General features: G+C 46.3%; 1 protein-coding gene across 1 annotated transcript in view; it reads right to left on the bottom strand.

Moving 5' to 3' along the window:
* LOC135989821 (mucin-5AC-like) overlaps positions 1–25,796 on the bottom strand; it is a 44,999-nt gene that overhangs the window by 4,638 nt on the left and 14,565 nt on the right. The window contains exons 16-31 of the mRNA XM_065636884.1: positions 25,074–25,200; positions 24,077–24,332; positions 23,921–23,973; positions 23,432–23,532; positions 22,449–22,600; positions 21,876–22,014; positions 21,666–21,779; positions 20,954–21,133; positions 18,990–19,229; positions 18,108–18,264; positions 17,690–17,818; positions 17,195–17,321; positions 16,448–16,491; positions 16,156–16,360; positions 5,641–15,551; positions 592–5,553 (exon numbers count right to left, since the gene is read on the bottom strand). Coding sequence (XP_065492956.1) covers positions 592–5,553; positions 5,641–15,551; positions 16,156–16,360; positions 16,448–16,491; positions 17,195–17,321; positions 17,690–17,818; positions 18,108–18,264; positions 18,990–19,229; positions 20,954–21,133; positions 21,666–21,779; positions 21,876–22,014; positions 22,449–22,600; positions 23,432–23,532; positions 23,921–23,973; positions 24,077–24,332; positions 25,074–25,200 — 16,897 coding nt within the window. The remainder of the gene's footprint in view (positions 1–591; positions 5,554–5,640; positions 15,552–16,155; positions 16,361–16,447; positions 16,492–17,194; positions 17,322–17,689; positions 17,819–18,107; positions 18,265–18,989; positions 19,230–20,953; positions 21,134–21,665; positions 21,780–21,875; positions 22,015–22,448; positions 22,601–23,431; positions 23,533–23,920; positions 23,974–24,076; positions 24,333–25,073; positions 25,201–25,796) is intronic.

The following is a 25,796-nucleotide window of genomic DNA, read 5'->3' as shown; positions in this document are numbered from 1 at the left end:
CTGTGTTCATGTATAAAAATGTCTATGTTTAGATGATTTTGAGTAGTTATTTTTACTTTAATAGAATATTAAGGGTTCATATGGCTTATGAAAATGTTTATAACCATAAAATAAGACACTCACCAGGAGAAAAATAATTACCAGACACGTGACAAAAACATAGAGTTGTTCTGCTTGATGTAACATAGGTACTTGCTTCTGTTGTGACAGGCGTGCTGGGGGAAGAACTGGTGATTACAGAAGTGCTTGTTGTAACATGACTTGATTGTGATGTACCAGCTGTAGATACTGTTAAAGACAAAACATGCGTTAGTTCACAGCACATGAATTTGATCTCGTAATTTTAAGCTACTAGAGAGGACTGTTCAACATTCCAGCAAATTGAGCCAACATATTTGTTGCATTAAACTGTTTGACCTACTGCTTGTCCAGCAGAGATACTAGTAGAAGAGGGACAAATAGATGAAAACGTGGTTTATCTGTTGGAAGAAATAGGGATAATACTGGAAGAAGTCACAGAAAACAGTGATAGCAATGTTGTTCTACCAAAATATCTGTTTCTAACCTTTGCAGAGGTAGACAATGACATACCTGGCCTGCTAGTGGTAGTGATATTTGTGGGAAAAAAACTGGTGGCTGTACTTCGTCCAGTAGAAGAAACAGATGTTGGAATAATATCTGTATCAGCCATGGTGCTTGTAGTTCCTGACAGAGGGAGGCTGGAGGTAGTGGGTAGTATAGGAACCTGGGTTGTTAAAGTGGAGATTTCTTCTGCAGTAGATGTGTCTCTGGATGTCGTGGTACTTCCTGCTGTGGTCCTGGAGGTGCTGGCAGTGCTACTGGCAGAGGTAAGCACTATTGGTGTGGATGCGATGATGGTTGTGCTTTGTGTTGGAGGGGGAGAGGTCTTGGGGGTGCTGAGCCTGGTGGTCGTTGTGATGGTGGTTGTTCCTTTTGTTGGAGGACCAGTGGTACTGGACACAACTGTGGTGCTAGTGGTGGCTGTCACTGTTGTCTGGGAGAGGGTGGAGGCAGTAGTGGGTGATGTTGGAGTCTGGGTTGCTACAGTGGAGGTTTCTGTTGAAGCAGACATTGCTGTGGAAGTGGTGCTTCCTGTGGTGGTCCTGGAGGTGCTGGCAGTGCTAGTGGCTGAGGTGGACACTTCTGGTGTGGGTGTGAGGATGGTTGTGCCTTGTGTTGTTGAGGCACTGGTACTGGAGACAACTGTGGTGCCAGTGGTGGTTGTCAGTGATGATTGCGTGAGGGTGGAGGCAACGGTCGATGATGTTGGTGATTGGGTTGCCGTGGTGGAAGTTTTTGGAGAAGAGACCTGGGTGGAGGAGGCTGTACTGGTGCCTGGGCTTGTTGTTGTTGTCTCGCAGATTTTATATTCACAGCACCGCACCCGGATCTCATAGTCGAAGCACATGGGGTACTTTGCGATCTGATCCTCATTTCTGCACACAAGTCCGTTTTGAAGGCTGCACTCAAATGTCTGTCCCAGTTGTTCCTGACTCCATTGAGGGTAATCTTTAGCACGGCAGTTGATGTCTTGTGGCTCGTCGCACAGTGCGTAACCAGCGGCGCGGATTTTTGCAAACGTCTCGACGTCTCCATTTTGTCTACCAGGGCTAGGGGAATCCAAGTCAAACCACTGAGTCCATTCACAGAGCAGCTGGCAGTTGTCTGTGGTGCTGGTTATGCTGTTAGTGACGGTGGGTGTTGAGGTGGACACTGTTGGTGTGGGTGTGATGGTGGTTGTGCTTTCTGTTGGAGGGGGAGAGGTCTTGGTGGTGGTGGTGCCGCTGGTAGTTGTGATGATGGTTGTTCTTTGTGTTGTTGGGACACTGGTACTGGAGACAAATCTGGTGCCAGTGGTGGTTGTCACTGTTGTCTGGGAGAGGGTGGAGGCAGTAGTGGGTGATGTTGGAGTCTGGGTTGGTACAGTGGAGGTTTGTGTTGAAGCAGACGTTGCTGTGGATGATGTGGTGCTTCCTGTGGTGGTCCTGGAGGTGCTGGCAGTGGTAGTGGCTGAGGTGGACACTCTTGGTGTGGGTGTGAGGATGGTTGTGCCTTGTGTTGTCGAGGCACTGGTACTGGAGACAACTGTGGTGCCAGTGGTGGTTGTCAGTGATGACTGGGGTAGTGTGGGGGCAGTAGTGGGTGATGTTGGGGTCTGGGTTGCCACAGAGGAGGTTTCTGTTGGAGTGGATGTTTCTGTGGATGTTGTGGTGCTTCCTATGGTGGTCCTGGAGGTGCTGGCAGTGCTACTGGCTGAAGTGGGTGCTCGTGGTGTGGATGTGATGACGGCTGTGCTTTGTGTTGGAGGGGGAGTGGTCTTGGTGGTGGTGGTGCTGCTGGTGCTTGTGATGATGGTTGTGCTTTGTGTTGGAGGACCAGTGGTACTGGACACAACCGTGGTGGCGGTGGTGGTTGTCAGTGGTGACTGGGAGAGGGTGGAGGCAGTAGTGGATGATGTTGGAGTCTGGGTTGCTACAGTGGAGGTTTGTGTTGAAGCAGACGTTGCTGTGGATGATGTGGTGCTTCCTGTGGTGGTCCTGGAGGTGCTGGCAGTGGTAGTGGCTGAGGTGGACACTCTTGGTGTGGGTGTGAGGATGGTTGTGCCTTGTGTTGTCGAGGCACTGGTACTGGAGACAACTGTGGTGCCAGTGGTGGTTGTCAGTGATGACTGGGGTAGTGTGGGGGCAGTAGTGGGTGATGTTGGGGTCTGGGTTGCCACAGAGGAGGTTTCTGTTGGAGTGGATGTTTCTGTGGATGTTGTGGTGCTTCCTATGGTGGTCCTGGAGGTGCTGGCAGTGCTACTGGCTGAAGTGGGTGCTCGTGGTGTGGATGTGATGACGGCTGTGCTTGGTGTTGGAGGGGGAGAGGTCTTAGTGGTGCTGGTCCTGGTGGTGCTTGTGATGATGGTTGTGCTTTGTGTTGGAGGACCAGTGGTACTGGACACGACTGTGGTGGCGGTGGTGGTTGTCAGTGGTGACTGGGAGAGGGTGGAGGCAGTAGTGGATGATGTTGGAGTCTGGGTTGCCGTGGTGGAAGTTTTTGGAGAAGAGACCTGGGTGGAGGAGGCTGTAGTGGTGCCTGGGCTTGTTGTTGTTGTCTCGCAGATTTTATATTCACAGCACCGCACCCGGATCTCATAGTCGAAGCACATGGGGTACTTTGCGATCTGATCCTCATTTCTGCACACAAGTCCGTTTTGAAGGCTGCACTCAAATGTCTGTCCCAGTTGTTCCTGACTCCATTGAGGGTAATCTTTAGCACGGCAGTTGATGTCTTGTGGCTCGTCGCACAGTGCGTAACCAGTGGCGCGGATTTTTGCAAACGTCTCGACGTCTCCATTTTGTCTACCAGGGCTAGGGGAATCCAAGTCAAACCACTGAGTCCATTCACAGAGCAGCTGGCAGTTGTCTGTGGTGCTGGTTATGCTGTTAGTGACGGTGGGTGTTGAGGTGGACACTGTTGGTGTGGGTGTGATGGTGGTTGTGCTTTCTGTTGGAGGGGGAGAGGTCTTGGTGGTGGTGGTGCTGCTGGTAGTTGTGATGATGGTTGTTCTTTGTGTTGTTGGGACACTGGTACTGGAGACAAATCTGGTGCCAGTGGTGGTTGTCACTGTTGTCTGGGAGAGGGTGGAGGCAGTAGTGGGTGATGTTGGAGTCTGGGTTGGTACAGTGGAGGTTTGTGTTGAAGCAGATGTTGCTGTGGATGATGTGGTGCTTCCTGTGGTGGTCTTGGAGGTGCTGGCAGTGCTACTGGCTGAAGTGGACGCTTGTGGTGTGGATGTGATGACAGTTGTGCTTTGTGTTGGAGGGGGAGTGGTCTTGGTGGTGGTGGTGCTGCTGGTGCTTGTGATGATGGTTGTGCTTTGTGTTGGAGGACCAGTGGTACTGGACACAACCGTGGTGGCGGTGGTGGTTGTCAGTGGTGACTGGGAGAGGGTGGAGGCAGTAGTGGATGATGTTGGATTCTGGGTTGCTACAGTGGAGGTTTGTGTTGAAGCAGACGTTGCTGTGGATGATGTGGTGCTTCCTGTGGTGGTCCTGGAGGTGCTGACAGTGGTAGTGGCTGAGGTGGACACTCTTGGTGTGGGTGTGAGGATGGTTGTGCCTTGTGTTGTCGAGGCACTGGTACTGGAGACAACTGTGGTGCCAGTGGTGGTTGTCAGTGATGACTGGGGTAGTGTGGGGGCAGTAGTGGGTGATGTTGGGGTCTGGGTTGCCACAGAGGAGGTTTCTGTTGGAGTGGATGTTTCTGTGGATGTTGTGGTGCTTCCTATGGTGGTCCTGGAGGTGCTGGCAGTGCTACTGGCTGAAGTGGGTGCTCGTGGTGTGGATGTGATGACGGCTGTGCTTGGTGTTGGAGGGGGAGAGGTCTTAGTGGTGCTGGTCCTGGTGGTGCTTGTGATGATGGTTGTGCTTTGTGTTGGAGGACCAGTGGTACTAGACACGACTGTGGTGCCAGTGGTGGTTGTCAGTGATGACTGCGTGAGGGTGGAGGCAACGGTCGATGATGTTGGTGATTGGGTTGCCGTGGTGGAAGTTTTTGGAGAAGAGACCTGGGTGGAGGAGGCTGTACTGGTGCCTGGGCTTGTTGTTGTTGTCTCGCAGATTTTATATTCACAGCACCGCACCCGGATCTCATAGTCGAAGCACATGGGGTACTTTGCGATCTGATCCTCATTTCTGCACACAAGTCCGTTTTGAAGGCTGCACTCAAATGTCTGTCCCAGTTGTTCCTGACTCCATTGAGGGTAATCTTTAGCACGGCAGTTGATGTCTTGTGGCTCGTCGCACAGTGCGTAACCAGCGGCGCGGATTTTTGCAAACGTCTCGACGTCTCCATTTTGTCTACCAGGGCTAGGGGAATCCAAGTCAAACCACTGAGTCCATTCACAGAGCAGCTGGCAGTTGTCTGTGGTGCTGGTTGTGCTGTTAGTGACGGTGGGTGTTGAGGTGGACACTGTTGGTGTGGGTGTGATGGTGGTTGTGCTTTCTGTTGGAGGGGGAGAGGTCTTGGTGGTGGTGGTGCTGCTGGTGCTTGTGATGATGGTTGTTCTTTGTGTTGTTGGGACACTGGTACTGGGGACAAATCTGGTGCCAGTGGTGGTTGTCACTGTTGTCTGGGAGAGGGTGGAGGCAGTAGTGGGTGATGTTGGAGTCTGGGTTGGTACAGTGGAGGTTTGTGTTGAAGCAGACGTTGCTGTGGATGATGTGGTGCTTCCTGTGGTGGTCCTGGAGGTGCTGGCAGTGGTAGTGGCTGAGGTGGACACTCTTGGTGTGGGTGTGAGGATGGTTGTGCCTTGTGTTGTCGAGGCACTGGTACTGGAGACAACTGTGGTGCCAGTGGTGGTTGTCAGTGATGACTGGGGTAGTGTGGGGGCAGTAGTGGGTGATGTTGGGGTCTGGGTTGCCACAGAGGAGGTTTCTGTTGGAGTGGATGTTTCTGTGGATGTTGTGGTGCTTCCTATGGTGGTCCTGGAGGTGCTGGCAGTGCTACTGGCTGAAGTGGGTGCTCGTGGTGTGGATGTGATGACGGCTGTGCTTGGTGTTGGAGGGGGAGAGGTCTTAGTGGTGCTGGTCCTGGTGGTGCTTGTGATGATGGTTGTGCTTTGTGTTGGAGGACCAGTGGTACTGGACATGACTGTGGTGGCGGTGGTGGTTGTCAGTGGTGACTGGGAGAGGGTGGAGGCAGTAGTGGATGATGTTGGAGTCTGGGTTGCCGTGGTGGAAGTTTTTGGAGAAGAGACCTGGGTGGAGGAGGCTGTAGTGGTGCCTGGGCTTGTTGTTGTTGTCTCGCAGATTTTATATTCACAGCACCGCACCCGGATCTCATAGTCGAAGCACATGGGGTACTTTGCGATCTGATCCTCATTTCTGCACACAAGTCCGTTTTGAAGGCTGCACTCAAATGTCTGTCCCAGTTGTTCCTGACTCCATTGAGGGTAATCTTTAGCACGGCAGTTGATGTCTTGTGGCTCGTCGCACAGTGCGTAACCAGCGGCGCGGATTTTTGCAAACGTCTCGACGTCTCCATTTTGTCTACCAGGGCTAGGGGAATCCAAGTCAAACCACTGAGTCCATTCACAGAGCAGCTGGCAGTTGTCTGTGGTGCTGGTTATGCTGTTAGTGATGGTGGGTGTTGAGGTGGACACTGTTGGTGTGGGTGTGATGGTGGTTGTGCTTTCTGTTGGAGGGGGAGAGGTCTTGGTGGTGGTGGTGCTGCTGGTGCTTGTGATGATGGTGGTTCTTTGTGTTGTTGGGACACTGGTACTGGAGACAAATCTGGTGCCAGTGGTGGTTGTCACTGTTGTCTGGGAGAGGGTGGAGGCAGTAGTGGGTGATGTTGGAGTCTGGGTTGGTACAGTGGAGGTTTGTGTTGAAGCAGACGTTGCTGTGGATGATGTGGTGCTTCCTGTGGTGGTCTTGGAGGTGCTGGCAGTGCTACTGGCTGAAGTGGACGCTCGTGGTGTGTATGTGATGACGGTTGTGCTTTGTGTTGGATGGGGAGTGGTCTTGGTGGTGGTGGTGCTGCTGGTGCTTGTGATGATGGTTGTGCTTTGTGTTGGAGGACCAGTGGTACTGGACACAACCGTGGTGGCGGTGGTGGTTGTCAGTGGTGACTGGGAGAGGGTGGAGGCAGTAGTGGATGATGTTGGAGTCTGGGTTGCTACAGTGGAGGTTTGTGTTGAAGCAGACGTTGCTGTGGATGATGTGGTGCTTCCTGTGGTGGTCCTGGAGGTGCTGACAGTGGTAGTGGCTGAGGTGGACACTCTTGGTGTGGGTGTGAGGATGGTTGTGCCTTGTGTTGTCGAGGCACTGGTACTGGAGACAACTGTGGTGCCAGTGGTGGTTGTCAGTGATGACTGGGGTAGTGTGGGGGCAGTAGTGGGTGATGTTGGGGTCTGGGTTGCCACAGAGGAGGTTTCTGTTGGAGTGGATGTTTCTGTGGATGTTGTGGTGCTTCCTATGGTGGTCCTGGAGGTGCTGGCAGTGCTACTGGCTGAAGTGGGTGCTCGTGGTGTGGATGTGATGACGGCTGTGCTTGGTGTTGGAGGGGGAGAGGTCTTAGTGGTGCTGGTCCTGGTGGTGCTTGTGATGATGGTTGTGCTTTGTGTTGGAGGACCAGTGGTACTAGACACGACTGTGGTGCCAGTGGTGGTTGTCAGTGATGACTGCGTGAGGGTGGAGGCAACGGTCGATGATGTTGGTGATTGGGTTGCCGTGGTGGAAGTTTTTGGAGAAGAGACCTGGGTGGAGGAGGCTGTAGTGGTGCCTGGGCTTGTTGTTGTTGTCTCGCAGATTTTATATTCACAGCACCGCACCCGGATCTCATAGTCGAAGCACATGGGGTACTTTGCGATCTGATCCTCATTTCTGCACACAAGTCCGTTTTGAAGGCTGCACTCAAATGTCTGTCCCAGTTGTTCCTGACTCCATTGAGGGTAATCTTTAGCACGGCAGTTGATGTCTTGTGGCTCGTCGCACAGTGCGTAACCAGCGGCGCGGATTTTTGCAAACGTCTCGACGTCTCCATTTTGTCTACCAGGGCTAGGGGAATCCAAGTCAAACCACTGAGTCCATTCACAGAGCAGCTGGCAGTTGTCTGTGGTGCTGGTTGTGCTGTTAGTGACGGTGGGTGTTGAGGTGGACACTGTTGGTGTGGGTGTGATGGTGGTTGTGCTTTCTGTTGGAGGGGGAGAGGTCTTGGTGGTGGTGGTGCTGCTGGTAGTTGTGATGATGGTTGTTCTTTGTGTTGTTGGGACACTGGTACTGGAGACAAATCTGGTGCCAGTGGTGGTTGTCACTGTTGTCTGGGAGAGGGTGGAGGCAGTAGTGGGTGATGTTGGAGTCTGGGTTGGTACAGTGGAGGTTTGTGTTGAAGCAGATGTTGCTGTGGATGATGTGGTGCTTCCTGTGGTGGTCTTGGAGGTGCTGGCAGTGCTACTGGCTGAAGTGGACGCTCGTGGTGTGGATGTGATGACGGTTGTGCTTTGTGTTGGAGGGGGAGTGGTCTTGGTGGTGGTGGTGCTGCTGGTGCTTGTGATGATGGTTGTGCTTTGTGTTGGAGGACCAGTGGTACTGGACACAACCGTGGTGGCGGTGGTGGTTGTCAGTGGTGACTGGGAGAGGGTGGAGGCAGTAGTGGATGATGTTGGATTCTGGGTTGCTACAGTGGAGGTTTGTGTTGAAGCAGACGTTGCTGTGGATGATGTGGTGCTTCCTGTGGTGGTCCTGGAGGTGCTGACAGTGGTAGTGGCTGAGGTGGACACTCTTGGTGTGGGTGTGAGGATGGTTGTGCCTTGTGTTGTCGAGGCACTGGTACTGGAGACAACTGTGGTGCCAGTGGTGGTTGTCAGTGATGACTGGGGTAGTGTGGGGGCAGTAGTGGGTGATGTTGGGGTCTGGGTTGCCACAGAGGAGGTTTCTGTTGGAGTGGATGTTTCTGTGGATGTTGTGGTGCTTCCTATGGTGGTCCTGGAGGTGCTGGCAGTGCTACTGGCTGAAGTGGGTGCTCGTGGTGTGGATGTGATGACGGCTGTGCTTGGTGTTGGAGGGGGAGAGGTCTTAGTGGTGCTGGTCCTGTTGGTGCTTGTGATGATGGTTGTGCTTTGTGTTGGAGGACCAGTGGTACTAGACACGACTGTGGTGCCAGTGGTGGTTGTCAGTGATGACTGCGTGAGGGTGGAGGCAACGGTCGATGATGTTGGTGATTGGGTTGCCGTGGTGGAAGTTTTTGGAGAAGAGACCTGGGTGGAGGAGGCTGTAGTGGTGCCTGGGCTTGTTGTTGTTGTCTCGCAGATTTTATATTCACAGCACCGCACCCGGATCTCATAGTCGAAGCACATGGGGTACTTTGCGATCTGATCCTCATTTCTGCACACAAGTCCGTTTTGAAGGCTGCACTCAAATGTCTGTCCCAGTTGTTCCTGACTCCATTGAGGGTAATCTTTAGCACGGCAGTTGATGTCTTGTGGCTCGTCGCACAGTGCGTAACCAGCGGCGCGGATTTTTGCAAACGTCTCGACGTCTCCATTTTGCCTACCAGGGCTAGGGGAATCCAAGTCAAACCACTGAGTCCATGCACAGAGCAGCTGGCAGTTGTCTGTGGTGCTGGTTGTGCTGTTAGTGACAGTGGGTGTTGAGGTGGACACTGTTGGTGTGGGTGTGATGGTGGTTGTGCTTTCTGTTGGAGGGGGAGAGGTCTTGGTGGTGGTGGTGCTGCTGGTAGTTGTGATGATGGTTGTTCTTTGTGTTGTTGGGACACTGGTACTGGAGACAAATCTGGTGCCAGTGGTGGTTGTCACTGTTGTCTGGGAGAGGGTGGAGGCAGTAGTGGGTGATGTTGAAGTCTGGGTTGGTATAGTGGAGGTTTGTGTTGAAGCAGATGTTGCTGTGGATGATGTGGTGCTTCCTGTGGTGGTCCTGGAGGTGCTGGCAGTGCTACTGGCTGAAGTGGACGCTCGTGGTGTGGATGTGATGACAGTTGTGCTTTGTGTTGGAGGGGGAGTTGTCTTGGTGGTGGTGGTGCTGCTGGTGCTTGTGATGATGGTTGTGCTTTGTGTTGGAGGACCAGTGGTACTGGACACAACCGTGGTGGCGGTGGTGGTTGTCAGTGGTGACTGGGAGAGGGTGGAGGCAGTAGTGGATGATGTTGGAGTCTGGGTTGCTACAGTGGAGGTTTGTGTTGAAGCAGATGTTGCTGTGGATGATGTGGTGCTTCCTGTGGTGGTCCTGGAGGTGCTGACAGTGGTAGTGGCTGAGGTGGACACTCTTGGTGTGGGTGTGAGGATGGTTGTGCCTTGTGTTGTCGAGGCACTGGTACTGGAGACAACTGTGGTGCCAGTGGTGGTTGTCAGTGATGACTGGGGTAGTGTGGGGGCAGTAGTGGGTGATGTTGGGGTCTGGGTTGCCACAGAGGAGGTTTCTGTTGGAGTGGATGTTTCTGTGGATGTTGTGGTGCTTCCTATGGTGGTCCTGGAGGTGCTGGCAGTGCTACTGGCTGAAGTGGGTGCTCGTGGTGTGGATGTGATGACGGCTGTGCTTGGTGTTGGAGGGGGAGAGGTCTTAGTGGTGCTGGTCCTGTTGGTGCTTGTGATGATGGTTGTGCTTTGTGTTGGAGGACCAGTGGTACTAGACACGACTGTGGTGCCAGTGGTGGTTGTCAGTGATGACTGCGTGAGGGTGGAGGCAACGGTCGATGATGTTGGTGATTGGGTTGCCGTGGTGGAAGTTTTTGCAGAAGAGACCTGGGTGGAGGAGGCTGTACTGGTGCCTGGGCTTGTTGTTGTTGTCTCGCAGATTTTATATTCACAGCACCGCACCCGGATCTCATAGTCGAAGCACATGGGGTACTTTGCGATCTGATCCTCATTTCTGCACACAAGTCCGTTTTGAAGGCTGCACTCAAATGTCTGTCCCAGTTGTTCCTGACTCCATTGAGGGTAATCTTTAGCACGGCAGTTGATGTCTTGTGGCTCGTCGCACAGTGCGTAACCAGCGGCGCGGATTTTTGCAAACGTCTCGACGTCTCCATTTTGTCTACCAGGGCTAGGGGAATCCAAGTCAAACCACTGAGTCCATTCACAGAGCAGCTGGCAGTTGTCTGTGGTGCTGGTTGTGCTGTTAGTGACGGTGGGTGTTGAGGTGGACAATGTTGATGTGGGTGTGATGGTGGTTGTGCTTTCTGTTGGAGGGGGAGAGGTCTTGGTGGTGGTGGTGCTGCTGGTAGTTGTGATGATGGTTGTTCTTTGTGTTGTTGGGACACTGGTACTGGAGACAAATCTGGTGCCAGTGGTGGTTGTCACTGTTGTCTGGGAGAGGGTGGAGGCAGTAGTGGGTGATGTTGGAGTCTGGGTTGGTACAGTGGAGGTTTGTGTTGAAGCAGACGTTGCTGTGGATGATGTGGTGCTTCCTGTGGTGGTCCTGGAGGTGCTGGCAGTGGTAGTGGCTGAGGTGGACACTCTTGGTGTGGGTGTGAGGATGGTTGTGCCTTGTGTTGTCGAGGCACTGGTACTGGAGACAACTGTGGTGCCAGTGGTGGTTGTCAGTGATGACTGGGGTAGTGTGGGGGCAGTAGTGGGTGATGTTGGGGTCTGGGTTGCCACAGAGGAGGTTTCTGTTGGAGTGGATGTTTCTGTGGATGTTGTGGTGCTTCCTATGGTGGTCCTGGAGGTGCTGGCAGTGCTACTGGCTGAAGTGGGTGCTCGTGGTGTGGATGTGATGACGGCTGTGCTTGGTGTTGGAGGGGGAGAGGTCTTAGTGGTGCTGGTCCTGGTGGTGCTTGTGATGATGGTTGTGCTTTGTGTTGGAGGACCAGTGGTACTGGACACGACTGTGGTGGCGGTGGTGGTTGTCAGTGGTGACTGGGAGAGGGTGGAGGCAGTAGTGGATGATGTTGGAGTCTGGGTTGCCGTGGTGGAAATTTTTGGAGAAGAGACCTGGGTGGAGGAGGCTGTAGTGGTGCCTGGGCTTGTTGTTGTTGTCTCGCAGATTTTATATTCACAGCACCGCACCCGGATCTCATAGTCGAAGCACATGGGGTACTTTGCGATCTGATCCTCATTTCTGCACACAAGTCCGTTTTGAAGGCTGCACTCAAATGTCTGTCCCAGTTGTTCCTGACTCCATTGAGGGTAATCTTTAGCACGGCAGTTGATGTCTTGTGGCTCGTCGCACAGTGCGTAACCAGCGGCGCGGATTTTTGCAAACGTCTCGACGTCTCCATTTTGTCTACCAGGGCTAGGGGAATCCAAGTCAAACCACTGAGTCCATTCACAGAGCAGCTGGCAGTTGTCTGTGGTGCTGGTTATGCTGTTAGTGACGGTGGGTGTTGAGGTGGACACTGTTGGTGTGGGTGTGATGGTGGTTGTGCTTTCTGTTGGAGGGGGAGAGGTCTTGGTGGTGGTGGTGCTGCTGGTAGTTGTGATGATGGTTGTTCTTTGTGTTGTTGGGACACTGGTACTGGAGACAAATCTGGTGCCAGTGGTGGTTGTCACTGTTGTCTGGGAGAGGGTGGAGGCAGTAGTGGGTGATGTTGGAGTCTGGGTTGGTACAGTGGAGGTTTGTGTTGAAGCAGATGTTGCTGTGGATGATGTGGTGCTTCCTGTGGTGGTCTTGGAGGTGCTGGCAGTGCTACTGGCTGAAGTGGACGCTCGTGGTGTGGATGTGATGACGGTTGTGCTTTGTGTTGGAGGGGGAGTGGTCTTGGTGGTGGTGGTGCTGCTGGTGCTTGTGATGATGGTTGTGCTTTGTGTTGGAGGACCAGTGGTACTGGACACAACCGTGGTGGCGGTGGTGGTTGTCAGTGGTGACTGGGAGAGGGTGGAGGCAGTAGTGGATGATGTTGGATTCTGGGTTGCTACAGTGGAGGTTTGTGTTGAAGCAGACGTTGCTGTGGATGATGTGGTGCTTCCTGTGGTGGTCCTGGAGGTGCTGACAGTGGTAGTGGCTGAGGTGGACACTCTTGGTGTGGGTGTGAGGATGGTTGTGCCTTGTGTTGTCGAGGCACTGGTACTGGAGACAACTGTGGTGCCAGTGGTGGTTGTCAGTGATGACTGGGGTAGTGTGGGGGCAGTAGTGGGTGATGTTGGGGTCTGGGTTGCCACAGAGGAGGTTTCTGTTGGAGTGGATGTTTCTGTGGATGTTGTGGTGCTTCCTATGGTGGTCCTGGAGGTGCTGGCAGTGCTACTGGCTGAAGTGGGTGCTCGTGGTGTGGATGTGATGACGGCTGTGCTTGGTGTTGGAGGGGGAGAGGTCTTAGTGGTGCTGGTCCTGTTGGTGCTTGTGATGATGGTTGTGCTTTGTGTTGGAGGACCAGTGGTACTAGACACGACTGTGGTGCCAGTGGTGGTTGTCAGTGATGACTGCGTGAGGGTGGAGGCAACGGTCGATGATGTTGGTGATTGGGTTGCCGTGGTGGAAGTTTTTGGAGAAGAGACCTGGGTGGAGGAGGCTGTAGTGGTGCCTGGGCTTGTTGTTGTTGTCTCGCAGATTTTATATTCACAGCACCGCACCCGGATCTCATAGTCGAAGCACATGGGGTACTTTGCGATCTGATCCTCATTTCTGCACACAAGTCCGTTTTGAAGGCTGCACTCAAATGTCTGTCCCAGTTGTTCCTGACTCCATTGAGGGTAATCTTTAGCACGGCAGTTGATGTCTTGTGGCTCGTCGCACAGTGCGTAACCAGCGGCGCGGATTTTTGCAAACGTCTCGACGTCTCCATTTTGCCTACCAGGGCTAGGGGAATCCAAGTCAAACCACTGAGTCCATTCACAGAGCAGCTGGCAGTTGTCTGTGGTGCTGGTTGTGCTGTTAGTGACGGTGGGTGTTGAGGTGGACACTGTTGGTGTGGGTGTGATGGTGGTTGTGCTTTCTGTTGGAGGGGGAGAGGTCTTGGTGGTGGTGGTGCTGCTGGTAGTTGTGATGATGGTTGTTCTTTGTGTTGTTGGGACACTGGTACTGGAGACAAATCTGGTGCCAGTGGTGGTTGTCACTGTTGTCTGGGAGAGGGTGGAGGCAGTAGTGGGTGATGTTGAAGTCTGGGTTGGTATAGTGGAGGTTTGTGTTGAAGCAGATGTTGCTGTGGATGATGTGGTGCTTCCTGTGGTGGTCCTGGAGGTGCTGGCAGTGCTACTGGCTGAAGTGGACGCTCGTGGTGTGGATGTGATGACAGTTGTGCTTTGTGTTGGAGGGGGAGTTGTCTTGGTGGTGGTGGTGCTGCTGGTGCTTGTGATGATGGTTGTGCTTTGTGTTGGAGGACCAGTGGTACTGGACACAACCGTGGTGGCGGTGGTGGTTGTCAGTGGTGACTGGGAGAGGGTGGAGGCAGTAGTGGATGATGTTGGAGTCTGGGTTGCTACAGTGGAGGTTTGTGTTGAAGCAGATGTTGCTGTGGATGATGTGGTGCTTCCTGTGGTGGTCCTGGAGGTGCTGACAGTGGTAGTGGCTGAGGTGGACACTCTTGGTGTGGGTGTGAGGATGGTTGTGCCTTGTGTTGTCGAGGCACTGGTACTGGAGACAACTGTGGTGCCAGTGGTGGTTGTCAGTGATGACTGGGGTAGTGTGGGGGCAGTAGTGGGTGATGTTGGGGTCTGGGTTGCCACAGAGGAGGTTTCTGTTGGAGTGGATGTTTCTGTGGATGTTGTGGTGCTTCCTATGGTGGTCCTGGAGGTGCTGGCAGTGCTACTGGCTGAAGTGGGTGCTCGTGGTGTGGATGTGATGACGGCTGTGCTTGGTGTTGGAGGGGGAGAGGTCTTAGTGGTGCTGGTCCTGGTGGTGCTTGTGATGATGGTTGTGCTTTGTGTTGGAGGACCAGTGGTACTAGACACGACTGTGGTGCCAGTGGTGGTTGTCAGTGATGACTGCGTGAGGGTGGAGGCAACGGTCGATGATGTTGGTGATTGGGTTGCCGTGGTGGAAGTTTTTGCAGAAGAGACCTGGGTGGAGGAGGCTGTACTGGTGCCTGGGCTTGTTGTTGTTGTCTCGCAGATTTTATATTCACAGCACCGCACCCGGATCTCATAGTCGAAGCACATGGGGTACTTTGCGATCTGATCCTCATTTCTGCACACAAGTCCGTTTTGAAGGCTGCACTCAAATGTCTGTCCCAGTTGTTCCTGACTCCATTGAGGGTAATCTTTAGCACGGCAGTTGATGTCTTGTGGCTCATTGCACAGTGCGTAACCAGCGGCGCGGATTTTTGCAAACGTCTCGACGTCTCCATTTTGTCTACCAGGGCTAGGGGAATCCAAGTCAAACCACTGAGTCCATTCACAGAGAAGCTGGCAGTTGTCTGTGGTGCTGGTTGTGCTGTTAGTGACGGTGGGTGTTGAGGTGGACACTGTTGGTGTGGGTGTGATGGCGGTTGTTTCTTCTGTTGGAGGTGTAGTGGTGCTCTCCATAACCATGTTGGCAGTGGTTTTTGTCCTTGTTGACTGGGTGAGGGTGGAGGTAGTAATGGGTGCTTGTGGTGTTTGGGTCAGCATGGTGGAGACTTCTGGAGGAGGTGACGTGGTCTGGTAGTGTGTTGTTAAGACTTGTGATGTCTTTGCTGAAACCGTAGTTTTAATCAGAGAAGTAGTTTTTTCCGTGCTGTTTGGTGTCGTCGATACTTCGTTTTTTTGTGGTTCGGTTTTTTGAGTTGTTGTTTTTGTCTTTGTTTCTACTGTTACAGGAATGGTTGTGAATTCTGTTGGTGATGTAGTTTGTGCTTCTGAACATGGTACGTAGCTGCAGCAGTATATTCTGATTTCATAATTGTAGCAGTGCTTAGATTGTTGGTCTTTGTTCTTGCATATCAATCCTGTGGTTTGGTTACATTGTATCGTTTGGTTAAGATTTATTATTTCTTTATCTGGATACTCTTTGGCTCTGCATTGAACAGCATTTGGGTTTTTACACACACTGTATCCTTTAGCTCTGAGGTTTTCAAATGTTTCATAATCTCCACTGTCGTCTTTGTTTTCAGGTTGTGTGCTATCATACCATTCTGACCATGCACAAATATTTGTCACACATACGGTTGTCAGTGATGTTGTAGTTGTCATTTCTGTATTTAAAAGAAGGAAATATGTCTGTATTTAAAAGAAGGAAATATAAGTCTTATCTGTTCGTATTAATGGAAGTGCCTGGAAAAATTTTTCATCTTCCATACATTTTGATGTTGCATGTAATGTTATATATGTTAATGCACTGTTTGACTTTTAATGAACTTGGTTTTTTTTAAATTTAGAAAATATAGTTAAATATAGCTGATATGATATCTTTTGTATAGAATGTCAATACATAGGATACCATGATTTCACAATTGCTATGTTATAAATAAGAGGAGGTTTTATTCTCCTTGATATTATTCTCCAGGATGCAGTGATTAATCAGCTCTATTATTTTTTTCCCCTGGAAAAACCCTGGTGATACGGTGGAGACTGAGTTTGTAACAAATGCTTTAATCATTTCTACATCCTTGATTGTGGTCATCTTTAGCAACAGAAACTCCCAGATGAACTGGCAGCTCCAGGAGAAGTCAACAGTTTCAAGTAAAATTATATGCCATTAACAGATGAAAAGGCCCTCACTCCCTTTCAGTCAATTTTCAGTCCCTTCCAGAGAGTTTTCAGTAATTTTAAAGAGTATTCATGCGTGCGTACCTGAAGCAGTAGTTGTGGGCTGACTTGTAGAAAATGTAAAGGGGATTGATGGAGTGATGCCACATGGAAAGATATTTCTGTTTATTGTTCCATTGATGTCACAAGTTGCACTGAAACACCATCCAGTTCCATCTGTGGTGTTGTAGATGAGTTCACCGTATTTATAGCTCTTCCCTTCGTAAATGCAATGGCATGCTGTAATTTAGAAGAAGTTTATTGTCAGGCATGAAAAGATAATATCCATTATTTCATTTTCTTAACAATTCTTTCTAGTTTTCTTACCTTTATCATCAAACTTGCACTGTAAACCTTCTGATGTGCATTCACTGAAAAAGAAAACAAAAAAAAACCCACGTATTTTTAATTATGAGTTCATTTTATTAGTCATCTTTCTGCCAGACACTAGCATCAAAAGACAGGACACTTTGTGTTTATTCCTTGAGTGTCCAGTTGACATTGGCTTCTATTTTGCAATTGTTTTCCAGAATATTTTCTTATATTTAATCCAAACTTATAAATAGAAGTGAAGCTAAATATTATGCGAAGCTACAGGTAGAATTCTTAAGGAAGACTTTCCTTCTTTCCTTCTTATCACTTTCCTTGCACTTGGGATGTTTATATACTAAAAAGCAGCCTAAGAAGGGAAAGAGTCTAAATACTACCAATAGTATAAGAATGTAATAAAATCCTTGGAATTGGCCCCTATTAGGTATCTATGCACCTGGAACAGTATTTTTCCTGCCATAGGAATGGGAAATAGAGAAAGCCTGATCATAAAGGACTTACTGTTCTTGTATCTTTATGCTGAGAATTTACAATATGATCAGGAACAAATTCAACTGAACATAAAATCACATAAAAACTTACTACTACTACTGTAGTGAAAAAAAATGGCATTAGATAATAAGGCATTATTTTTAGAGAGGCAGCATAAACTAGTCCTATCATGTATTAGGAGCATGCAATTTCTCACTGGCATTTTGATCGTTTTTCCTTGTAACACGATTAGGCTGATATATTAAGTCTCACCATAAGTGACATTCGTCTCGTCTATATATCTTTCCATCTTCATTATCATAACAGTCACAGAGACTAACGCACTTCATCTGATCCTCATGAAAATACGGCATCTCTGGTGGGCAATTAGGGTAGCAGCCTGAAAGAAGGAAAAGGTAAGAAGGTAAGAAAAGTGAGGATGAGATACAGGCAATGAAAGTTGTATTTGTGTGGAATGTGTTTGCAGGTCATGTTTTTAATATCCATAATTTTTGCTACTTTTTTTTTCCCAATAATTGTAGGAAATAATGCAGAGTACTAGCATCAGCAGAGCCCACCCACAAAAACTTAGTCCTAGAGCTGGTTTTGACTCCAGTTTTCATACTCTGCCTCCATTCATGTGGATGGAATGGTGTTGAAGAAAGCTTAATGGTGCAAATGCAGCTGATGGGGGAAATACTCTCAATTAGAGACCATTAAAAATATAATAAAATGTACCCACTTTAAGGTACTTTCAGCTCTTTTTACCTTCTAAACCTGGCAAATTGTGGAGGCATTTTCCACTGGGGTTCCTACAGGTCTTCATACAGGAGGCTCCACAAGGCTTGTAGTGCCATTCACATTTCCCTTGTTGATTGTAGTAATCACAGAACAGTGCTAAGCAGAAAAAATAAATTCAGATATGTTCAGGAAAAAAAAAAAAGAGCTTTTTTTTTTGGCTCATGTCTGTTCATCATATCCCTGCAATGCTGCTTGAACAGTCTTGAAAACCGTGAATGAATAGATGAAATTGTGTGACCATCAATACAGCTCAGTGTGAAAAGTCTACACTGCGACATTATAATGCACATATGTAAGATACCCAGAGTCTGTGTTCAAGGACATCAGCAAGACACTGTATATTTAACTACACTCTCAGTATAAATGTTTATGACATAAAACTCACGACAGATTGATGGAGTCCTCCAGGCTATGCAGACACCAACTTCACTACATGCTTGAGCATAGGCAGCTACTGCTGTACAAAAGCAATCACAGTCTCCTCCAGTGTCACATGCACAAGCATCTGTCACACATGCTTGGTAATATTTTGCTGGTTCAACCTGTTATTAAAGAGAAATGTAATATTATACATCCTGCCTTCTAAATTCTCTCTTAGCTTTGCTAGAGTATTTTTCCTAAAATTGTAATATCTCAGAAGAAAGACATCAGTAATTTTTTTTTTTTTTTTTTTTTTTTTTTCAGATATACACTGTTTAACACCCGAGATGGTGCCAGATGATATATCCAAATCACATACTGACAGATTTTTAGACACCCAGACTTCTGTCCTACTGGAAGCTAAGATTCATGTTCTCAAGAAATATTAGGCAACTGCACTTGAAAATGAAGGTCTCTGCCAGTGGAAAGAACTGAGGTAATAGGAAGAGCACAGAGTTAACCCTGCATTGTTTGGTATGTACTTAGTGTCAGATAAAGGCTATGCTGATACTTCATTACTATGTTATTGTTTCATTGAGCTTGTATTCTGTACATGGAATATAAGAATTTTAATTTGTCGCACTACAAGAGAATACGTAGTAATTATATAATTATTATTCTTTCATAATAGGTCAGTATTTCATATGAACTAAATGTCCTTTTATTTCTTACAGGTAGGGACTGTAAATCGGTTCCATTGAGCAGGATTCATATTGAAGTTTTTGTGGCACAATTCAAAGTGAAACATGCTAATGAGTTAGGCATGCATGTTAAAATGTATGAGGCTACCAGCTTCAATAATACACAGACCTAATCTTCACACAGCAAGCTTCTGCCCTAGTAATACCTGAGAGTGACAGGCAGCAAAGACATCACTGTTGATGATGCTACACTGCTTCTCTGACCAAGACTTTCGATAAAGGTTGGTAGAACATGGGTCCTGTATGCTGTCAGCATCAGGACAAGTAGAGGATACTTTCCAGCTGTTTCCAAACTCTAGGACATTCTCCACCACAGACTGACTCCTTGTAGTAAAGTCATTGATGCCATTGCCATCATAATTTCCACAGAGGCCACAGGTCTGGCCCTGCAAAAAGAAGTAAATAAAATAATAAAGGAGGTGAGAAAATTTGAAAGAACATCTGAGACTGAAAGAATACTTGAAATTCAGCTCTTAGAATCACAGAATCACAGAATGTTAGGGACTGGAAGGGACCTCAGAAGATCGTCTAGTCCAATCCCCCTGCCAGAGCAGGAACACCTAGGTGAGGTTACACAGGAAGGCGTCCAGGTGGGTTTTGAATGTCTCCAGAGAAGAACACTCCACAACCTCCCTGGGCAGCCTGTTCCAGTGTTCCATCACCCTCACTGAGAAGAAGTTTCTTCTCAAATTTAGAGTGGAATCTCTTGTGTTCCAGCTTGAACACATTACCCCTTGTCTTACTGTTGGTTGTCACTGAGAAGAACCTGGCTCCATCCTCGTGACACCCACCCTTTATATATTTATAAACATTAATGAGGTCACCCCTCAGTCTCCTCTTCTTCAAGCTAAAGAGACCCAGCTCCCTCAGCCTTTTCTCGTAAGGGAGATGCTCCACTCCCTTAATCATCTTTGTTGCCCTAGAATGGTGCCATTCCATTCTAACATTCCTGAACATATTCACCCTTTGTTTCCTTAGCAACAGAACATGACTACTAAGCTTAGAAGGAAGCTGCTGTTGACTTTTCTTCTTTTAAATCTGAACAATAAAACCATCTTTGTAAACTTCTGTCTTTGAGGTATGTCTTTAACAAGGAAATGAGGACTCACAGTTAACCAACTAAGCTTTTCATTTAAGCCTTGTCTCATACAATAGAGGTACATATGAAAAACAGCCTTACAAAGCTGCATAAATACTACCAGTCCAGCCACATAGTCTATTCATTAAGTCTTTACTGTTATGACTCCTCACAGGTTTAAAGAGAAATGACATTTTCCTTGCACATCCAGAAATATCTGTCAGTCTGAATTTATGGTTCTTTAAAACTGTGATAAGAAGTTTATGTATATATAATACAACAGATGCTATGCTTCCTCTATTAATCTAATGTGCATACTTTCCACATTCCTACTATTTTTATAAAGTGCCAGTGGGTAAGGTAGCAAAAGAACCTATGATACTGAAATAAATTTGTATATCTAGTTCTAAATTACACTTAATTTATATAACTAATTGAAATGTCACTGTGGTATAGGAAATTCCTCATTTACTACAGTATTTAGTACTTATATATTATAAGCTAAGTGAAGGCATATGACAACAGGAATATGTTTTCTTTATCACCTGTGTAGATATATGCTTGAAAAATACATGGTAGCATTTTACTAGAGAATTTCACTCATAATATTTCACTTCCTTTTTCTTGAAGTATGATAATTTGATTTGTGTGTCAATGAGAACTAGCAACATTGGTTTACTTTCCATATCAAGATGACTCAATTAATTTCTATACATGTAGTTCTGTAATTTTAATAAGGTCTGATAATTTTTACCAAGGTTCAGTGGGTAATTTTAACAAAGTCCAAAAAAGTGGTTTGCCAACTCAAGTTCTGTCAGGCCAAATAGGCACAGAAAGCTGCCTTCAGAGCTCAGAACAGCATCAGGATGATGGCATGGCTTCCTGAGGCACCAGAGGAATGAAAAACCACATAGGATGTCCTGCAGGAATGATAGAGACATCACCTGTTTGGGATCTTGGCAGGGTTTCAATAAAATTCACACCCTGTCCAAATCTGGACTGTAAACTGCCATTTAATTGCTAGTTCCGCACCTTAAAATCAGGGCTGAGCTTGATGAAGATGCTGGTTTTCTTGTCCCACATGAGGATCAGTCCGCTTGTGGTCTCGGTTACCAAGTACATACCCATATAGCGGACTGTGTATGGCACCTCGTCATTTTGTCCCCTCTTTATGACACTGACATGCTCCTCACTAAGTATCAGTTCATAGCCCTGAAACAGGAGGAAAAGGTCATTAAAAATAAACTCAATAGCTGCAGCTGTGTTCTTGAACATGTTTTTCTGCATTTAAGCGCACTACAAATAGTTTATATAATGAAAACAAATAATCCAAATGTGATAAATCAAAACTATATAGTTCAAAACTCAGGTTCCTTGAATTGTGGTAAAAAGGTGTTTTAAATGGTGTAAGTCAAAAAAGAATGGTTTTGTAGTCATGGAGGAGCTACATTGCACAGAATAAAACAATCTTCTGACATGATAATCTGAATTTCTACTAAAGACAATATTCTTGTAGATCTGTAGTTTGCCCAAGAGTGGTATAAGATAGGGTGGGAAATGGAAAAGACAGAAAGCTGGGAAGCTCTACCAAATATTTCAGTCGAATCTGATTTAAGCTTAACTTACAAGTTGTTTTGCATTTTAAAATATTTTTCCAACTTCCTTGAAGCAACGGATATCTAGGCTTCTCCTAAACCCTAAACAGATACAGAATAAAACCAGTTTATATGCAAAACCTTCTTACCTCTAAGAAAACTTTGATAGATTTTGAGCAAGTTGTCCCGGTGCTGCCACAGGGAATATTTTCAGTGATAACCCTGAAGGTCCCATTGGCTGTGCCACTCTTCCCACAGTGGTCCTGGGTAGAGAATATAATTTTAAAATATATTATATATTATTATTTTGTAGACATGATCAAGGTTATGTCTCATTTACTATTGCTAATTATCAGTACCTGGACTAGTGTGTATTCACAGTTTCCATTGAAGCTGAACCTTTTGTCATCAAAGGTGTTATAATGACCATCTCCATAAACAGCACAAGTGCCCAAACATTGGTCTTCGGTGCATTCCCACTTCCTATTCTTGCACACACTAGGAATGAGAATAAAATATTTTAATTATAAAACAACTCGCTGGTTTGTGTGAACATATCCCAACAACTCAATATTTTTTTGGCAACTTGCCTGCCCCTGATAAATGTTATATTGATTCTGGAGTTAAAATAGTCTTTTACATTTTTCATGTAAAGAATTAAAGCAAAGTTCTGTTCTGTTACTCTGAGTGCATTAACTACAAAATATTATAATACTTAATGAATACTGTAGCCCCCCAAATTTCCTCCCATTTGGTGTTTTGGTCATCTGCCTACATCAGAAGGGATCTTGCTCACACTGTTTAATCTGAAACTAAAACATTCATCAGTTGATGAAATATGCAATCCAAGGTTTTCCTCACTGCTGTACTGTTTAAGATCTTTTGAAAGGCAAATGATGGAACCAGGATTGCTACTTCAAGGAAATATTTACCAGGTGTTACAATCAACGCTGATCTTTTCCCCAGGCTGATACATGGCTTCATTGTGAATACATGGACATTCCTCTTCAGGAATACAATCACCGTTCCTGTCTAACACAAGCCCAGCTGGGCACACGCAGCCAGATATACATTGTGTGCTATACTGGAAAGGTAAAGAGGAAGATATTATTTCAGAAAGAAATAATCACAATGGAAAAAAGAAAGATTAAATTCTCATACAATATCTTTATATAGTCTTATTGCTACCCAGCTTCAATGGGAGAGGACTACAACGTACTTGTAGGACAATGGAACAAAAAGGAAGTTATTAGCCATTGATTTAATATAATATAAATCTGTTAAAGGCGAATGTTTTACGTATGTCAATCCTGATTGCTCTGCTGGAGTCTGTGAAATTTGAAATACATTAATCTTAAGTCTTGCTCTGTATTAGGTGAAGATGTCTTGCATGTTGTAGTGGGTGATTTGTGATTGAATGGAGCTTTAAAAACAAAATAAGTAATATTTTTTCAGTTTGGTTGAATTACATTGAAATCTCTATCTCTCATATGGTACTTATTTGGCGTGTGGCTACTATGTACCTAGATGGAGCAATAAAATGAAATGTGCAAGAAGTTAAAAAATGCAGCATATGAGAAAGAATGATTTCTCCTAGCCAGTTTATAACCAGTAATTTTCTCCTGAAGAAGTAAAAACTGTGGCAGAGCCCTATATATTTTCACTACTAATTAGTTGCCTGCAGTAGCTGAAGAAAGGTAGACACTAATCTTATGAATTAAATTGGATGTTACTTTATTTTATTTTGGTCTAAGGGTCCCATCGTTAATGCTTTATAACATGGTTTTAGGCTTTTGCTACAAGAATAAAGTATCTGTGTTGTAGATTTGGAGTAGATCAAATCGATAATTGCTTTAGCACGAAGAGCTCTGATAAAACCTGGAAGCACCATTCCATCCAAACATGTCATACTTACACACTGCAGATCCAGAGTCTGGCAACTTTTTTGACATTCTGCTCCCGTTGTTCCTACAGTGATGTTTTTACAGTCGAAGTAGACCATGGGATATTCGCAGACTAGACAAAGGAAAGAAGTCAGAGCAGTAAGAAATGGCACAGGGTTTATCCCACATCTGTAGCCATTTAAACCATCTAGAACTTTTTTTGAAATTACGTATTTCAGTTATTGTGGGTTGCTGTCCCTATTCAATCTGCTAAATAGATTCACTTCAGAGCACTGAATTCACAGAAAAAACCCCACAGTATTTCAGAAAAAAATATTCGTGAAAAAGAGGTCTTATAATGAATCTTGGTTCATTCCTGCCTTTTATGATAACTGTTGCACTATAACTAAATGAGAAATACTTCAATTATTTAAAAATCCATTATGAAAAATCAATTCTATCAGCTATTTCTGTCTCACACCTGGCACAGAGGAAAAGATAAGTGGAAGATTTTTTTTTACCTGTAGTTGGATTGGGTGCTCCAATACAATCCAGTCTTCCCTGGGTGCAAGTGCTGAAAGGGAGGGAAAAATGAGTGAGACCAGTCTAAATAGAGCAGATTTTAATGAGGAAGTACATATCCTATTGCTTGAGTGTTTTGCAAAAGATTTGCTTACCATACAAGCTCATTTTCATGGATAACTTCTCCAAATGGTATGGGAGAGCCTCTGAAGTAGCAGGGGCATTCATTATCAGGCACACATTTGCCACTTTCATCCATATAGGTTCCATTTATGCAGGTGCAGCCATCAACTGGGACAAACTTAATGTTGCACGTGACATCAGGCTCACTCAGAGACCGACAAGTGGGTTGGCAGGAAGAGATGGTATAGCTGTAGCTTAGGGATTTGGGACATGAGGTGGTGTATTTTGCTTGAGAGAGGAAAAAAGAATACATTTGTTAGTTCCAGATGGTAATTTCTGGTGGGGAAAAAAGTAACCATAGGCAGTAGAAATAACATGTAAACAATACTGTACGTGTTTGCTTATGTTCCATCTTTCATGTAAATGTCTTTCTGAATACTTCCATAGACCTGAAAAGCTATTCTACATGTGGAGAAGTGATGTATGAAAGAAGAAAATATTTTTTCAAAGTAAATTTTGTATAGAAGCCTCCATTTGGCCCTGCCATTCATTGCCAAGACTTGTAAGTTGAAGTACAAGGCAAGACATCTCCCTGAACATCTTTTGATATGCTAAAAACAGACCTACTGGATCAGTGGAACCCCACATGCAGCTTCAGAAACCATTCACTAGTAAGTGTTCTCATTAGTATTATTAGCACTGTTATTCTAATATGTCACATTTTCTCTACAGTAACTCATGATACATAAAGCTGTAGTGAAATTCAAAGTTGCAAAGAAACAGATAGCAGCACCTCCCTAACAGCAGTCTCTTTCTTAAGCAAGCTGTTTCCCATCTATTTGTATTCACTCTTGCTAGCAATGGATTGATTCTAAGGAAACAGAAGAGAATTACTTCCAGGATTGTACTTGACAAAATCCCTTCCTCAACACTTACTATATTTGTCTAGAAATCAGTATAACATAATCTCTGATCAACAGTTTATATTGATGTGTTTTCTTAGGAAAGGACATAGTTAAGAGTACTCACAGCAGACATCAGTCCTCCATCCACTCAGCTGGATTCCTTTTGCAGCACAAGCTCTCACATAGGAAGACAGGGCTGCACACAGGCAGTCTTCACTATTTTCACAGTTACATGTGTCAAACATGCAGTTCTAAGAATGCAGAGCAAAAGAAATTCTCAGTGCTGATAATATTGTCATTGTAAAAAAAAAAAAAAGAATGTTATCTTTCTGGTCTTAGGCACTAATCCTTCTTCAGATATGCTCACTTGTAGACAACACTAACATAGCTTTATCACTTTCCAATGTTTGTGTAGTTTTCCTGGCAGGGGAGAATGAAAGTAATGCAAATTCAGTCGATTTCTATAGTTATTATTGGGAAATAGTGGTCTTAAAGTCTGTTATGCATTTAACAGCTTCGTGTTTGTTTGAACCTTCTATATGAATATGCTGCACAATAGCATACAAAGCTCTATTCACTTTAGACACATCGTTTCACCAGTGTCCATACCTGCATGATTCATAGTGAGAAGATTGGCAACACAGTGATAGCAGAACAGTGATAATTAGCTAATGCTCTTTCTATGCTAAGTAATTCTTAATGAGATAAGAGGCTGATGAGACAACCATTCACTGATGTTCAAACAAGCATTTAACATGTCTTTACATACGCTTCCTACTATATGTGGATAACCATTCAGGAGTAAATAGCTGCCTTTTCATTTGCAAGTAAGTCAGGATCCTGAAGC

This window comes from Caloenas nicobarica, chromosome 5 (genome assembly GCF_036013445.1).
Source record: "Caloenas nicobarica isolate bCalNic1 chromosome 5, bCalNic1.hap1, whole genome shotgun sequence".
Taxonomy (NCBI): Eukaryota; Metazoa; Chordata; class Aves; order Columbiformes; family Columbidae; genus Caloenas; species Caloenas nicobarica.
Note: the sequence above shows the minus strand (reverse complement) of the source record. Positions and strands in the feature narration are given on the sequence as shown.